The sequence below is a fragment of the Colletes latitarsis genome, chromosome 6, assembly GCF_051014445.1.
Source record: "Colletes latitarsis isolate SP2378_abdomen chromosome 6, iyColLati1, whole genome shotgun sequence".
Classification (NCBI taxonomy): Eukaryota; Metazoa; Arthropoda; class Insecta; order Hymenoptera; family Colletidae; genus Colletes; species Colletes latitarsis.
In genome coordinates, this window is record NC_135139.1 from 16788056 (window position 1) to 16806129 (window position 18074).

Consider the following 18074-nt stretch of genomic DNA (forward strand, 5'->3'; position numbering starts at 1 on the left):
TACGGACTATGCTCGTTCCTTGCGCCGTGAACACCTACGTGACCAACACTAAATCACCGTTCGAATCCCGACGTGTTGGTATTTTTGGGCTTCTCATTACGGACGCAATTCGACGATCAATCACAAAAGTTGGCAGCACGACACGCTTACAAAGCTACGCGAACGAGAACCTGTATCATTTTTCAAACGTTCGTGGCCACGGTCGTTTTTACGTAAGAACGTTGAGAAAATGACCAATGCCCGACTACAGTTATTCGTAATAGTTACCGTAACAGCGTGATTCAGATAGATCTATCAGCTCGTAAGTTTGATTACGTTGCACGACAATGCTGGACGCTACATTCCAAACTAGTCCATACTTCCTGATTTTAATTCTTTCAGGACGACTGATGAAAGGAACAAGGAGGCTCACAGTTTTTTAAACGGAGGAAGATAGAAATTCTTGACGTGAATTTTTCTATTGCCATAATTTACTGCCCACGATGTTTACACAAGATGCGAAATTATTCTGCTTGGTCAGATCGCACGATACGACGTCCTGGAACGTTCAAGCAAAGTATCTCGCGGAATACCTGACGGAACGCTTGCGATAATAATGTTGAATAATGTTCTTAACATGCTACTTTGTATTCTACGCGAAACTAGAGCTTTGACGGAATTGTTTATTGTTTTGTGGAGGTGGAAACACGATGACGCGATGCGTAGGAGACAGCGATGACGCATGCAGGTATAGGAAATTCCCCGTTGAAGTTAGAGAAACAAAGATATATTCTTCGTACTGATTCTGAAGAGCAAAATTCTCAAGTGGAAACCAGACATAAGAGATCCTGCTAGATATCGCGAATGTACGCTCACGACATCGTTGCATGCATACATGTACGCGCACGTTTCGCTGTCACGTTGCTCGCGAGTCTCCAAAATTCACCTTCGACCCCGGAAATTGCACGGCGTGAATTTAGTACCTCGCCCTTCGACAGCTTGACTGAGTACACTTTCCGGCGCGACAGGTTAGACGACAGTCTCACGTACGCGCGTTCGTGCACTTAGGTTATACGGGGTGTTCCGCAAAGTAATCGGGAAACGAGAAACTCGCGGCGAAAGTAAGACCGCCATTAACACTTTCGCGTTGAGCCTCGTCTAATGAATACTTAAAACGTTGCGTGGCGGGACTTAAATCCGCTTGAAATTCGAACGATTGCCAAAAAACGATTTTAGCAAATTGACAAATTTATTGCCCCGAAGGTAACAAATTTTATATAAATACTAGCTAAATTACCCAATTTACTACAGATAGATTATCTTAAAATACGTTGCTCAATAGTCCCTCGTTTGTTGACGAAAAATCGGGTCCGCTTGATGAACAGCGAATGGAATACATATAGGATCGACAGTGTTTTCACTAAAATTGTGAATGAATTCGAAGTCGTTAGTCGAGTAGATATAACGTGAAAATTATTTGAACGAGGGCGTTCGCACGAGATTAAACAACACAACCTTGACAATAAATCCTACGTTACGGCGTTGTCTCGCATTGACCTCGGGATTCTCGCGAATATCTCCAAACGACCTTGTAAACTCCATTTATATTAATTCCGCACAACGAGAAATCTCGTTTTCCAAGAACCCCAATGTAGATTGTATCTCCTTATTACCCTAATGACATTTAGTTTCCGCGATGGTTATCGCGCACCGTGTCAGAAGATCACTCGGGCTGGAATCGTTTTGCCTACCTTGCATCTTCAACTGCACGAAACGCGATGTTTAATGTATGAATTATCGCAGGAATAAGACGCTCGGAATATAAACTGCCATCATTAAAATTGTGTTTTTCATGTCGTCTGGGCTCGATGTCGCCGAGACTTCTTCGCGTTCTATTGCCGGCATTGCGGCGAAATGTTACGAAACGTTCCATGCTAAGTTGAGGTTTCAAAGTTCTCTGGCAAGTGACTCTGGCAAGTAATAAGATTCTTCGCCATTTAATCGAACGCGAAAGCAAGAGTTTGCTCAAAGGAACGTCGCGTCGACAAATACAAACACTTACCGAAATGGAGTTGCGTCGATGCAGAAGTAATATTAAACATGACGCTTTTAATGTATGCGCAATACGAGAGTTTCCATACGTGGCCACTATAGCGGCACCTCGAGCATTCGTCACGAGAGGACTACTAATACGAAATCTATCCCGTAAACGCAGGTGTGGGGATCGTTTGGCATTAGAAATATCACTTCGCGCTTCACGAATTCCTCGTCAGACTTCACCAAAATTACAACGAAATAGTTATATAAACATATAGACACACAAATAAAGATATAAACATTGTATTCTATATCTTTATTCGTGTCTTTTTCTTACAAACGAAACGAGAAACGAACAAAACAATTATCAGGTCAAATGAGTACTTGTGAGAGAGTGTAGCCCTCTGCTGGCAAATGTGGGAGGTGTCGCTATAGATCTAACGAGAAAGCTCATCCAAAACTCATTACGAATCTTTCGTTCGAACATTATTCTCCGCAATTGATCAAAATTCTTATCGTTCAAATTAACCGATCAGAATTAAAAGCAATCGTCGTGCTCATGAGTTGATTTTTATCAGATTTTCGAGTGCGTCGCCCCAAACAAATTTTCGCGGGCTCATAAACCAAAACGTATCACGGCTCGCCACGTTTTTTCTAGCCCGTTGAAGCGAAGTTTGATTCGACTGCGGCGACAGCGTTGACATGACGTCACACTAATCTTCTTTTTGCCGCGCTAGCGGCTAGCCAGCAAGCGTCACGCTACGCTGCTCGGTTGCATCAACCATTCCCCATCCCTTTTACGATGAAAACGAGAAAGAAGAATGGACAAGAGCATGGAGAAACTTTACGTTAATATTCTTCGAAGCACCGATCCATAAAGGGGCGCTTTACAATCGCAGAGGGACGCGAAAGAGAATGAGCCATGAATTCGTTCCTGTAAAATGGAGTACATTAAATGCACCCCTAAATGCGTCCTTTGTATAAGATATTCGCTTCCAATAATTGCACGTTTGAGTACATTTGCGGTCTCTGGCGACCGTTCTAACAATGGTTCTCGTTCTCTCACGTACGGATCGACGTTAATTCCGGGGGCCAAGTCGGCGAACGCCATGCCACCAAAACCGACAAACTCGAATTTCCATCGTCATACCGGCCATCCGCGCATTTTTTACAGAAACGCGACCCGTCGCCCAGTTGGCGCCGAAACCATTGATTAAAGTCCGGCGCCGACCCATTTTTCCCCGCCGCCGTCTCGCTCTTTCTCTGGACTTCGTTTCTGTCCTTCCAACCCCGATTCCTGAACGTTGAGCGCCGCGTACGCGCGAACTTTTTGGCAACGAGACGCGACCGCGTTAGTACCGCTCCGATCGAGAATCACCGACACCGCTTTGGCACCGGCTGATCTATAAACTCGCGACGCTTCCGTGAAGTATCGCGCGTCGCTCCCTACACCATGATTCGCGGCCAGGCGACCACTCTTCCGATAAAGCACGTTCCGCGGACGATATCGCGTCCTGGATTCGTTCCCACGTTCTTTCGGCAACCTTTCCGCGCGTTCAATCCCGCGTCAACACATTCAACACCCGACCAAATACTTGTCGAATCTTCCGCAAGGCCAACAAAACATTTCGTTCTTGATCTGTTTTTACACATCGCTGTAAAATCCTGGGTTTATACGTTTGGAACATGTCCGCAGAAATGCATTGAACTCTAGAAATATGTGGTCAGTCGAGTACTTGCGAGAGAGGCACAGGTTCAGCGTATCCTTCTAGTGGCGAGTGCGGGAAGTGTCGCCATACATCGAAAAACAAGAATGTGAAATCCAACTTTTTTCTCTATGAATTTTACAGGTGGTACAATCGAACGTGATTATATTATGGAGTATCGAACGTATCAAAGAGTAAAATTGATTGTTGCATTATTCATTTAAGTAATGAATTAACAGTACCTCCATACGTATTTGAATTAATTTTTGTTCATTTCCATAAATTTTATTATGCAAACCTGTATCTATCGGAGACGGATCCCTGGCGTTTCGGTTTTTTCGCTATCGCGCACGGTTTGCTTTATACGGAATTCTTCTTTGAATTGAACGCAGAATTGACGGATATCAATTTTATATTTCACAGAGACGCGGAAAGAAACGAAGGCGTACCGCGAGCTGCTTATCATTTTGAGAAGCAGCTGGAAGATGGAAACAGGAGGCGACCATCGGTTGGATGGTTTCATTTTATCGCAAAAAGCCTCAGATAATCCTTACGCGGCGCAGCCACGGCGTACAACCCACCCTACAACCAGATTGAAGACACTGTCGAAGCAGCGAGGCAGCACGTCGATCAAGAGGAAAACGTTTCAGAAGAGACTGAGGGTACCAAGACAGCTACGAGCAGAGCGACAGGTTGGGCTTCGAAAGATATCGATGCGTTAAGTTGTCTGTTTGCATCGTCGACGACTTATCGTATTTACTCGCGTATAAAGTATTTATACATTTCTAACAAAAAACGAACAGGACTAATGCACAAACTACGGTGTCTATTTTTTATTCCCCAAATCATTTAATCTTATCCAATACAGCTTAGCGTGAAATGCTCGACGAGGATAAGGTGCAGTTGCAATATACAATAGTATCGATCTTGAATTTGTACCGCTACATTTAACAACTACTCGCGAGCCAAAGACGCATTGTACAGTGATGCATGGCATGCCTGGTAAACAGTATATTAACGTCGCTGTTTCAGAAAGTTCACGCATTAATCAATTCATTCGTGCGATTCGAACGATCGCGACACTCTGTGCTTTTGATTCTCTTCTAGCCAAAATCAAAGCTTGGTTAACGTGTATCTTAAACATTTATGCGTTTAACGTATAAACGTTTTTAATTCTATAATTTCGCTGTCATTATTCCTTTTTATTAATTTCTGAATTTCGTAATGTGCACAAGTTTATTGTTGTTATTATTTCCATGTAATTGGAACATGGGGGACCCTAACTGGCGGTTAACGAGAAGCGGAAAGAAATAACATGGCGTCGGAAAGGAATGTTTATCCCGGTTGAACCCGTTACGCCCGAATCTGCATAAAGATCGCGGAGTAGATAAAATGAACAACGCGGACGCGAAGTCGTTTAGAATGCTCGTATTATTTACGTACGAACGAGCTGAAGCTGATTCGGAGCACCGGTTCCGGAATCGTCAAAATTTATCACCGATTCGCGAAACCGTGGCGGCCTGATAAATTCATTTCCGACGCGAGCCACTATATTACCGCGATAACCGCTATGTTCAGCAGCTTGACATCGCGTAGACATTCACTGAACAGAGAAGAAGACGATCGATTACGCTGATTGGTTTACGAATGTCTTTTTAAATAAAATTTTACTATATTTCTTTCGAACGACACGCACCGTTCGTCTGTAAAAAATATTTCTGTACACGAAACTGACCTTCGATGGTTTGCTTTATTTTTTATTTGTCGTTTGCCATTTTTATTTGAACAAGAATTTTGTCCACCAGGTGTGATTCTATATACTGTTGGGCCATACTATTGAATAACCTTCTGTTTCATAAGTTTTCTGTTAGTCACTCCAAGTAAAAGGGTCCTTCTGTCGAACGCTCGAAATCTTCAAGAAATCTGCGAAACATGTCATTCGGCGTAACACGCTTTCTAAATCAAAGGTTATTTTCGCGCAAAGTCCGACTTCTGCCTATCTTAACTAGAATCATCCTGTCCGAAACAAATCCCGGGTCTCGTCCCTGGAAGATTTGAGCAAATAATGGACTCTATTCGGAAAGACCCAAGAGGAAACGTCCTTACAATACACTTGGGCCAAGAAGGGTCCTTGAGTACCTGATCTTCTATGATTCAAAAAGACGGGAAAGGCTGGTTGTTCTGACGAGGGTGCATCACTCTTCAAATTCTTTTTAATTTCACGTATGTTGTAGTACTCGAACAAGGTAAATGAAGTGTGTTTTTTATATCCGCAAATATTTGGCTCAAAGGGGTGAACTCACGCTCAAAGATTCAACGTGCAACCGGAATAAAAATGTCTGACATTATTATTCGAAATTTTAAATCGTGAGTTACTTTCGAGAGTTACTTTGCCATTTGAAATGTTGCCAAACGTTAGAAATAATTACTTGCCTCGGGCGAGTAAATGTTTACAAGTCCGTGGTGGGCATTTTGAACATTTAACGAATTGAATAATTCAGAGATCAAAATGTTCCGACTTCAGTCTCGTACCTGCATCGTATAGCTACAAATCAAAACTTCAAATTATCATATTTTTTTAATAGAAGCATCCGACGAAAAAATGGTTCGATCAAAACAAAGTTGTTTTCGTTCAAAGAATTTAAAGATATACGTTTGGAGTTTCCATTAAAAATTTGTAAGCACCGTTGTTATTTCGTCGTGGAACAGCGCAGTATTGAAACTATGCATCGAAAAACCATGGCCGCTCGCCGAAAAACTCGTTCACGGCGATTTATTTTATTTGCGAACTGAGGATACGAAATATAAATACGGTAATATAATATTACGGAAAACGCGGGGCGCGTGTTTACTCGTGCGTTTCATTTGCGTTTGGACAACGAAGTCCGTGAATCGAAATTTATATTGTACGTTGTACCGTGTTCTCCGATTGCAATTGATTAAAGTATTACGTGCATCACGCTGACTATACGTTCCATTCGCAAATTGGTACGGTTGCGATGATTGACGGTAAACACGCGTGTATTATCCCGGAGTGTTACGCGATGAAAAATAAAAAATATTATTTTTTTCAGCCACGATAACTCCAACTTAAGGGATAAAACTACTCTGTGAAGTTTCAGCCTTCCGATGTTATCTTGCAAACTATTGGAGATACGTGTAAGGTAGACTTTTAAGCTAGTTTTTTTATGAGTTTTGGCGGAAAATAACAGAATGTATAAGTCAGAACCAATCAATAAGAACGTCAACAAAACACTCGTAAACGCGATCGTCTATATTACGTATGTGAAACTGATTACAGGTTATCTTCTGAAGTACTGTTACTTAATGAAAGAGACATAATCTTTTCTTGTAAGATACGTGCAACATCATTACTTAGGGATAAAACTATCCTGTAAAGTTTTATTCTTTAAACTCTTGTTACAGCAGCTAAAATAAATACATGTTCCTTCAATTTCGTAAAATTTTATCGAAAATGGGGAAAGGAATTTTGCGTGGCGTTTTTCACGTTCTTTTGCGTTAAATCGACGCTTCCACGCGGCAAACACGATACGAATCGTATCAATCATCACGTATGCACGTAATTACTGAATTTAAATGGAGAAATCTTCCGATGATTACCACGGTTAATTTACTGTTTAGCCCGCGATTTATTCATCGAATATAAAACTAGATAATTAGAGGTTGTAATAATATCGTAATATCGAACAAACAATGTAAGAAATAATATTTTCCGTGTTTATCACATGCACTGCGAAGAAACGTAAACATTATCGAGTATCTCGTATACACATAACGTTTCAAATGTTTATGATATTGCATATAATGCGTATCAGTGACGATGAAGAACATTCACGAGCCTCTTGTTGCCAGCGCGATCATAATTTCGTAATGGAAATCGACCGATACTCTGCGACCACGTCACCCTTATTAAAAATCATGCGCTGCATGGTTTCGACCCTTTCAGTTGAAATACAATTTTTAATAACAAAAATTGTTGCCAGTATACATTTCGCAGTAAATGGAATTCAACAAAAAATAAAATAGCAGAGCAATCATATATTTCGAAGTCTGAAGAACATAGACATAACACATGACAAGCTAAAATTTTTATGAAATTACACATTTCGAAAACTCCTGTTTGATTTTTATCTTTCATAATTATAATGGAGCCTGCAAGAGACGAAAGAACGAATTATTTCATTTCAAATAAATAAAAATACAAGCAGCGTCAACATTGATATGATTATATTATTGGAAAATTTAAACCTAAATATTTATTCATAATTTTAATGGATACTTCCATGTTACAATATACAGGGTGTTCAGCCACCCCTGGGAAAAGTTTTAATGGGAGATTCTAAAGACCAAAATAAGACGAAAATTGATTGTAATTGACCCCCGCAACCAAAAACAACTTTTCCAGAATCATTTGAAAATTTGAATTTAATTTTTTAATAATTTTTTAACAAAGCCTCAATCAACAAATTTATATTCTTGATTTTCGTCTTATTTTGGCGTCTAGAATTTCTTATTAAAATTTTTCCCAGGGGTGGCCGACCACCCTGTATAGGAAAATTGATACACGAAAGACAGACTTGTGTGTCATTGACCTTAATGAGAAAAAATACAGAATGTAATAAATTTTGTTGTCTTTCTATTCCCTTTCCTGTTTAAATATATTTCACACTTAATTTATTTCGTTGTTCTTTCTTTTCTATGTAATAGTATTACAAAAGAATGGTTTATTCTTTCCTTATCTCTTTATAATGCTTATCTGATAAGCATATGAGTATTTCTTCTTTATTTTCAAATAATGTCAATAATGCTAAATATTATACTTCTGAATTTCTTTCTTTTATTTATTAAAATATTTTTAACTATTTGTTTTGACTCCCCTTCGGTAATAAAAGTTAAGAATGAGTCGTTGGTAAACAAACACGTACAAACCCTTCATTTAATATTCTCGGAAATCTTTAAATGGAATCCTGGAATTTCGAAACCTAAAAATTCCGGGAGGACGCGATCGTTAACTGAAATCCATTTTGCGTTTAGGAATTTGCGTTCCAAAAGTGTAGCTTTATCAACGGTATTCCGTCTCTTAATTTGATAATTTTATTTTTGATAAACGAGTACTACGTACACGCGGATAAGTCACGAATACTAAGTCAAATATCTCTGTGTGCCATGCCTTGTCCTTATTGTATTTAATCGACATCAGTCGTGAAGTACGACGAGTATATGAAAGAATATCTTGAAGCATCAAACGTTTGACTAACTTTCGGTAGATTAGTTTCAAATACATTATTGTGAAATCAGTTTTACAAATAGTTCAGTAAATAGATATGGAAAATGAAATGACAGTTCATGTGATTAAATGTGCATCGCCTCCGTATTCGGAGGCCGTAACTGTACCACCAAAGAGCAACGAATACAGGCCACCTATTGATGTTCATTATCAAGGATTTAATCAATCAACGGCATCAAGCTATCCGCAGTCTTGCAATAATATGAGCATTAATATTCAACAACCTAACAGTTTCACTCCACAATATAATCCACCGATCAATTACATCATTAAAAGCGAGAACTTGGTCTACGAATCCGAGTCGTGCCTAGGTAAGATGTTTTTGGAAATTATAATTTATAGAATTCTTTTTACGCTTGACGCGAAATCAACAGACCGCTAAAGGCTCTCGATCCTCCACTCTCTACGCGAGTTTTCATGATGAAATTAAAATTGAAAATTAAAATTTGTACGCGATAGCAATTGATAAACTCTATAAGCCTATCCGCCACATTCACCAGATAATGTAATCTTCTTAACTCTAGCGATTATGCTCTCGACTCGGAGCGTTCTCGATACTTTTTAATAAAGATCTATCGAGAGCCCCAACTACAGTAGAATAGTTTGCTAACTTCCAAACATTCTAAAAGTCGTATATTACACGCGCGTATACTAATTAATGAATATATAAATTTAAAAACCTTTTATTTATTATTTATAGATTGTTTAAAGAAATATTCATGACTACATCCGTATCTCTTTGTAATGCTTATCGTATGAAAATATAATTATTTCTGATTATTTTAAATAGTACAAATAAATTTAGGAAACATTATTTTATTTCAACGAACAAAGAAAACGGGAGTTTAGGAATTATCGAAACCGTAATCCCTTCTTTACATAAATTCGACTTAAATTCATTAGAATGATAAATTGTATTCTTTCGAACGAAATTGTTTCACACAATCATATATTTCTGATTATCTGTTTCAAGCAGAATACAGCAATTGCATTAAAAATATTTTAAAAATAAAATCAACATTTTTGTTTCAGACTCCTATTGCACTTGGTGTTTCTCAATCGCAGCCATCATTATTACGGCAGGAATTATAAGGATAATAATTCTGGCAGTATATGCAAGATAGAATGATAAGATGTGCTTTTCTTGTAAAAGCAAACTTAGCGACCAACGAAATTTGTAAATAAAAAAAACATAGTATTATATAACAATAAATATAATATTAGCTGGGAAACTAATTCATTCGCATATTATATTTCTTATCGTTATAATGTTTCTTTTATCGTGTATATAAGAACTATTTTTTAATTTCTTCCTGCATAAATATTGTATCAGCGTGAGCTTTCAGTTACTAATTATTCATTCAGAAAAAATTTTATATTGCAACGTACAATTATCATAAATAGAACTAAACAAATTATTCTCCAAACAACCTCACGAGTATGTTAGTCTAAGCTTGACCTAGAGATTCCTTTTATATGTTTGAGTAGACATTAATCTCGCTAATAATGACAATAGAGGATAGCGAAAAGAGACCTCAAAAGTTACAAATTTTTTCCAAACGAAAGAAAAAGATATTCCAAAAACGATCATTTAAAATTATATTTCGAGCGATCGCGGTATACAGACCACCCTGTATACAGGAGAAATCTTCCTCGAGAATTCACGAACTCGTAAACCACTTTTTAAACCATCGTCGGACGTAAAATCCCGGCGTGATTGTTGTCGATATACTTGGGCGAAAGGATTCAGTTAGGAACGAAGCAGCGCGAATCGTCGTACGAATCGTATATCCGTCGCTTTGTCGTATAAAAGGAGCTCGTATAACGCCCTTATAGTCCTTATATCTTGCTGTTACGCGTAGCTCTACGCGACTAGGCGCTGTTAACCGTTTCACCGGTTCAAGATCGCGGTACGAGAAAATCGACGTAACTTTAGTTACGCGGACCTGTGCCAGCGCTAAAGACGCTCGATGTGGGCGACACGCTGGAACTCTGTTACGAATAACGGCCATATTTCGCGGATATAACTGAACGTCACTCGCACGCACGCACACACACGGGGCCACGGGCCGGAAAGGGTGGATATGTCGCGATATCGCCAGCTTTTATTATTGACGCAATAAAACCCCGGTAACCGAGTAATAATTTAAGACTTCAGCGGCGTTCGACTCGAGCACCTTCGGCGCCGAGAGTGCGCCTCGACTAGACGCTTCGCCAATAAGCGACTGCGTGAATCCATTTGCTCTGCAGAGACTTTATGAGTCCCGTTCGCGTTGGTACAAGTGGCTCGGAATCGAATATAGGGGTGGATCGTGCGTCGTAAGTAGATCTGGAAGTCGTGAGTGGCATAGATTATTGAAAAACGCGCACCCCACCACACCATGTGGTCCGAATAAAGAGTTACAAGCTGTTTTCACAGACACCAATTAAGATATGCTCCTTTCTTCTTTTCCCTTTTCTCTTCTAACTAAAAGAATTTTTGCACGTGGGAAGATCAGCCTTCGAACCTATTAATTGAAATATTAAAGTCGACAGCTTCATTGGTTTCTGAGAAAACAACCTGTACAGGTGTGATTCTTAAAATGAACATTGCCCTAGAGTGGAGGCCAATTTCGACACCAGTAGGTGTTTATACACAGCGATATCATTACTTTAACAATTTATTTCGACATAATAAAGCATTTACAAATTCGCGTGATTCGAGGACTACATTTTCCGACCATCGCTCGTCGCCGATCGAACTGTTACCTTCGGACGAGACACAGTATAAATTTCCACGGAACGATTTATCATCGGTAATGGCGTAACGCGTTCTCGAACGGGGACGTCGGTGGATCGTCGAAAGTTGCCAGCGCCTTTGTTCTCCCCGTCGCGAAAGAGCTTAGTCGTAAGTTCTCTGCGGGTCCCAATGAAAATCGATCGCCATCGGTGAGCGCCTGAATAAAGTGCCGAGGACGTATTGTCGAACGGTGGAAGAATACGAGAATTGTCGTTAGTCCCACGGTAACACGGTCGAATTGCAGAGTGGAGAGATCGAGAATAGATATTGGGTCGGACGTTCGATGTAACGAGGTTTTCTGTTATCGAGTCTAACAAGGGGAAGCCGCGAACGGTACTCCAACGCTTTCATTCGTTTCTTTTTTTAGATGCGTGGAAGAGTGCGCGCGACGACCGCGTCTCTACCGTTTTCGAGAAATAAATTAATAAAACTGCGAAAATTTCAATTGCGCGGAGCTGGATTAAGGCTTTAACACCGGAGATTAAATATTTTTAAAAAGTCTTTAAAAACATCCATAACGAAATTCTCCTTGCAACGAAATTCGAGTTCCATTAGGAAAACATGTATTTTTCGTCGCTTACAATTTCTTAATATTAATGTCGGAGCAAGAAATATTTATCTACGAATACTTTTCGCGTGAAAAGAAACGAGACACGAGTTCGTGGCTTCCACTTGCAAATTATCATCCTCCCATATTTCCGCGTAACCGCGGGTAAAATGGGGCTCCGATTCGAAGTAGGGGAAGCACCGTTATCGCGTACAACTCGGGGGAAAGTGGACCCTTTATTTCGGAGTGTCCACCCCCGGCGACTCGAATTCTCGATCGCCACTCGCGGGATTCCGGCTATTATTCATCGTTCGACACCTCGTTACGATCGGCGATCGCTTTCTTCCATTTTCCTCGGATGATCAATGGAACAGGAAATTCGAGGATTAGTCGAACTTGATTTTATCTAAATCTTGGAGATTAAATGTGACTTATGATTTATACTTCTGTTCGGGAACGATCGAATTCCGTGTAAAATTATCTATTTCGACCCTGTCTCGCCTCTTTTGCGTTTTTAATAACTGGAAAGGAAGCGGAAGAAATGGAATCGGAGGGACGCAAGCGCGGAACGATTTTTGTGGAAAATGGCGGAAAAATCGTCTTCGCGCGTTTTTGCGCGGCCGGATCGGCGTTTCCGGATGCGTACCGTGCCGCGACGTGGTCGAGGGCCTCGCGTTTTTGCGCGACCTTTTTCCGATAATTAATGTCCGTCGGTGCGCCCCGCGGAACGTGGATGGAGGACAAATGCGAAATGGGAGGGGAGGGCCAGATTAATGACAGTTTTACTTGCAGCCATTGCAAGAACGATGAATTCGACGCTATCGCGGGTGCTAAAGATGGCAGAGAAGAAAGAAGGGAAATTTATTACCCGACTGGAAATTACTCGGAAATAAGATTTAATACTCTATTCTTCGAATCGTACGAGGAAAGAATTTTTATCGAAACGACGTTGGTGTCATTCTATACCCGTTGTATTAATGTAAATTAAATAGTTTTCGTGCTCTGGGCTTAAACACCAGCACAGTTATGGTCGCAGTTGTATTCTCTTCAAGGACGGTACGATTATAGTACGATTATGGTTGAACGCGTATCGAATCGGAACACCCTCTAATCACTGTCAACAACGGGAATTAAATGTGATACATAATCAGAAAAATTCCTTATTTATATTATTATTATTCATTCTGGAAGCATATCTTTTCACTAAAAAAGTGATTTAAAAATTCTAAAAAAATTCACGTATTATTTCTGATGTCTATAGAATGTATTACACTGATAATATTGTACAGATAGTTTATTCTGTCATTTGAAAATGTAAATAAAGGAGTCTAGGTCTTTTCAATTATACACCTTTGAATAAATTAATATTCATCGCCCAATTCTTGCTTGCGACTACTCGGTAGACAATCGCGATGCAATCTCTGCTACTTTTCTCGGAGGGGTGAGACTCGACATCCGGTTTCGGAACACGAACGAAGTTGGAGACCATAGCGAATAGAAGCTGTAACCGCGGCATGCGGTCAAATCGAGAATTCTTTTTACGACTTATAAAACGGGACGAGATCTAATCACGTCGGAAAGGAATAACAGTAAACTGGAACAAACATTGACTCGATTCTGACCTGATTAAAGTCGGTGTCAGGCTCAGTCAAATAAAGCTGTTCCGGGTAGAAATAGTTCCGATATGTGGCCGATTCCTCCGCAATAAAAGTGACCTTTTCCTTCTCGAAATACATTGTTACTCTTTGCCATTTTCTCCTCACCACTACCTCGAATCGCGCGCCTTGCCAACTATTTTCACGAGCACGCTGGCCAACAGTGCTGATAGCACGGAATCGCTGGGTCCGACCCAAGCTTTTTCGTTGCGTTTCACTTCTCGATACGCTGCTGGTGACGCGCGATAATTATCGTGGGAATTGTGTAACGCAGACTAGTCGATTCCTACGTAGTCGGTCTATAAATCAAAAGTAAGTGGAAATGTTCAACTTACGAATCACGTCTGGAGTTCATTTCAAGAATCATTGTCGCAAACGCCAGAAAATGTTCACGAAAATTAAAGGTAATTCAGTATCGAGGCTGAAATTGGACGCGTCGATACGTCCGGGCGGGGAAATTTAATCCAACGTGAACCGACGTAAACCTCGAAACTTATACACAGGCGTAACGGCGTGGTTTTGTACGCGGTTCGCTCGACGCGGTAGCTAAAAGGGATCGGACAAGCGTAGGAAAGTTGCCGCGACGCGATCGTGACGGCGGGAAAAGGGCCTCGACGAGGAACGTGCGCGCGCGACGTGCCTTTCCTTTCTTTTCCCCCCGACCACTCTTCCATTTTCTCTTCGTTATCTTTCTCTCTCCGGGGCGACAGTTTCCCGCCGCGACCCTCCCTCTCATCCTCCGAAGATACAACCTTGCGACAACATCGAGTCGAAGGAGCACTTCTCGATCGATACCTGGCACTGTTTATTCTTACCCTACCTCCGACGCGCGGGAAAAACGGACGAAGGGATACGAGAGGGGACGAAAGACGAGGGAAAGGGGGATGAACGGGGATGTCGGGAACGGTTCTGGGCCGAGGACGATAACGATAACACGATAGGACTGCTTAAAATCGGGGACGAGGAAATCGCGATGATTTTCACGTCGCCGACGACGCTGACGCTCGCCAAGAAAGGGACCAACTGGAAGCGACGTGGCCCCGTCGAAGAAACACATTTTCGCCGGGGTTGCGGCTACGTTCTTGTCGCGAGGATTTTGATCTTTTCGAGGGAACGTGCCGCCTCGGGGAAAAATCGAGCCTTTCGATTTGCTGAAACCGCACGACCCTGTCAAAGTTTGCGACAAAGACCGTGGTTATTTATTTTCACAGATTGTTTTGTGAAGTTTCCCACGTTACCGTTTGGAAATTGAACGGGGATACGAAATTTCGGGGGATTTACATGCTCGCCAGTTGGAAACTCGTGAAACTTGCGATCCAGGGGTTGAAACTATTGAAATTTGGAACGAACGTCAGAAATTGTTCCAACGTGTTACGAACATTTTTAACGAGAATGAAGCTTTCCAAGTAACTGCGCTGGTTAATTTGTTCAAACGCGAGGAACGGCTATTTTCATTACGAGCGGATCAGAGACGATAAAACGATAATTAGGAACAGCAAGGAGCAGATAAAAAGAAGCAAATAACAGTTTGAGCAGGGCTTCGAGACATTCCTGTCGATTTCCATTCGTTTCAATTATACTTTAACAAACTATTTCGAATCTACTCGATTCTAATCCGGCTCTCCCGTACCGGACATTTCATTTGCATAACCTCGGCATTGTTCTCCACTTTGCATGTATGAGAACTTCATGGAAGGAAAGGAATAAGTGGATGGAAGCGGCCGGATCGGGAGTAGAAATAATGCGTCTCAATAAAATTTGCAAACGAATCAAGATTGCTGCTTTCTGTTCCCTGCTGCGCGGGACACGGAAAAATCGTGGTGAAATTGGAAAAAGGAAGCACTTTGTCGCGGTGGATAAGAAGAAAACTTGAGTTGAAATTAGTGACGATGCTCAACAACTTCGAAAACGAGAAATAAAATTTTGATATACCGTTGAACGCGTAGAAAGAGACGAAAATAATTGTTCTTCATTGCTCGATTCGCGACAAAGACACGGGATTACGAATTCCAAGTTACTCGCGGCTCATCCATTAGTCCGTTTCGCAATTTCCTGCTGCACAATCGTGTTCGTCGAACAGAAATCCCGGTGGTCAGAAATAAGTCGCTTCCGCGTAATCCGCGGCTAGGAATCGAGATTGCGTTCGCGAGGGCTGCGCAATTTTTCGTTGACGAAATCACGGCGTTCGTCGCCCGCCGCGCTTGCAACACTAACCAGCCGAATCCGTGGAAGAGGTGCGCGGCTGCGATTCGAAGCACACGCCACCGTTGCGACAAATAAACCAGACATTCAGGATCATCTTCGAGCGTCGTCCAAACGTTGGAATAAATTAGTTACGCAATCGAACGACGCTCGAACCGCGGACTTTCTCTAATTACGTGGCCGAGAAGTCGATTCCGGTGCGCGAAAGTAGACGCGTATGCATAATGCGAAACGTTATTCCAGATACTCTTGATGACTTTCGATTATACTTGGGCATAATCAATTATTTTTATTTTGAAAATTAATTTAAAACTTTTCGCAACGCTCGATTCCTAAAGGAGGTTCGGAATTTCCAACTCCTATCTCTGTTAGACACGATCGTATTGCAGGCGAAAGTGAGAAACAGATACGTTCAGCGTTTGTCCATTAATTCCACAGAGAAGTCTTACAAAAAAACGCAACGATACAGCGCTGGTCGATGCTAATGTTGCAGATTACAAGTAGAACGTTAATTATTTGCGACGACTGTTATTTGCTACCAACGGGAAAATTATTCAACGTATGCGTCGCTATGCCAGCTAGTTTATAATATCGAAGCGACTGAGCTCATCCTCAACAATTTCAGCGTTTGTGCGAAAGTCAAATTGTTGCATCATAATCACGCTGCGTGTTAGTCGAACCTGTTTATGATGCAAAAACATCCATCCGCTACGAGATTTGCATTGCAATCAGCTCCTGTTTCCGACAGGTGCTAATTTTTGTTTTACCTCACAAGGAGCACATGTCATTCGTAATACATTACAATATTTATTTATTCAAGGATAAGAACTCCCAGTGCATCGTTGTAAATATACACCAATAACAGAAATCAGACAAAGTTGCACAGACTAACCAGAAAAAAACATCGCCGTAATAAGTAATAAATTATCTTGCTACAATTTCCATGTGAATTGATGTCGTAAAGTGTCGTCGAACCTTAAAACATAGTTACATTCACGATGGAAATTCATAGTTTAACGAGTTTAATGGAATCCTCAAGGCAATGGCTCGAGCGTGAATAAATGAGTCGCAGTGATTAACGAACAAATTGCTATACTTTGATCGCAGTGGTTATCTATTACTCGAATAAAATTACACCAATCAAGGGATTTTACTTAACTTCTGTTTGCGTATATTCTGTTTGTGAATACAGGGTGTTCGGCTACCCCTGGGAAAAATTTTAATGGGAGATTTTAGAGGTCAAAATAAGACGAAAATCAAGAATACTAATTTGTTGATGGTGGCTTCGTTAAGAAGTTATTAACGTTTAAAGTTCCGCCGTACTGAATTTTTTTCTAGAAAATGGGTAGGATTTCGGGGGTAGGTCTATTCACCGAAAATGATTATAATTGACCCCCATAACTGGAAATAATTTTTTCAGAGCGATTTGAAATTTTTTTTTTTCGTCGAAAAATTTAAGCACCTATCCGAATTTTTTTCTCGAAAGTGGGTAGGATTTCAGGGACATATCTATTCACCAAAAATGCTTATAATTGACCCCTGCAACCAAAAATAATTTTTCCAGAACTATTTGAAATTTTTTAATTTAATTTGCCATTTACTTTTTAGTGAAGCTTCAATCAAGAAATTGATATTCTTGATTTTCGCCTTATTTTGGCCTCTAGAATCTCGCATTAAAATTTTTCCCAGGGGTGGCCGAACACCCTGTATATTTCAATTCATTTCTAAAAATTGAAACATCCGTGAAAGAGCACCGAAACGAAAGTTGGCCGAAAATCAAAGTTTCATCCGCCTGGAATCGAACGCGAAAGCGGAAACGTTCGCCATGAAGTACTAGCGCGCTAGGGTGGCGAACAGCAGG

At 40.8% G+C, this 18074-nt stretch overlaps 1 protein-coding gene across 1 annotated transcript; it reads left to right on the forward strand.

Moving 5' to 3' along the window:
- Positions 1 to 8962: 8962 nt before the first annotated feature.
- Positions 8963 to 10252, forward strand: LOC143342906 (uncharacterized). Its single transcript, XM_076767227.1, has 2 exons — positions 8963 to 9341; positions 10063 to 10252. Exons 1-2 carry the CDS (start codon positions 9068 to 9070, stop codon positions 10152 to 10154), a joined length of 366 nt encoding a protein of 121 aa, XP_076623342.1. The 5' UTR covers positions 8963 to 9067; the 3' UTR covers positions 10155 to 10252.
- Positions 10253 to 18074: the final 7822 nt, after the last annotated feature.

What these genes read in the sequence shown, in the direction of transcription:
- LOC143342906 (XM_076767227.1), top strand. Translation starts at nt 9,068, where the DNA reads ATGGAAAATGAAATGACAGTTCATGTGATTAAATGTGCATCGCCTCCG. An exon ending in CGAATCCGAGTCGTGCCTAG is followed by an intron (nt 9,342 to 10,062) that starts GTAAGATGTTTT and finishes TTTTTGTTTCAG; the next exon opens with ACTCCTATTGCACTTGGTGT.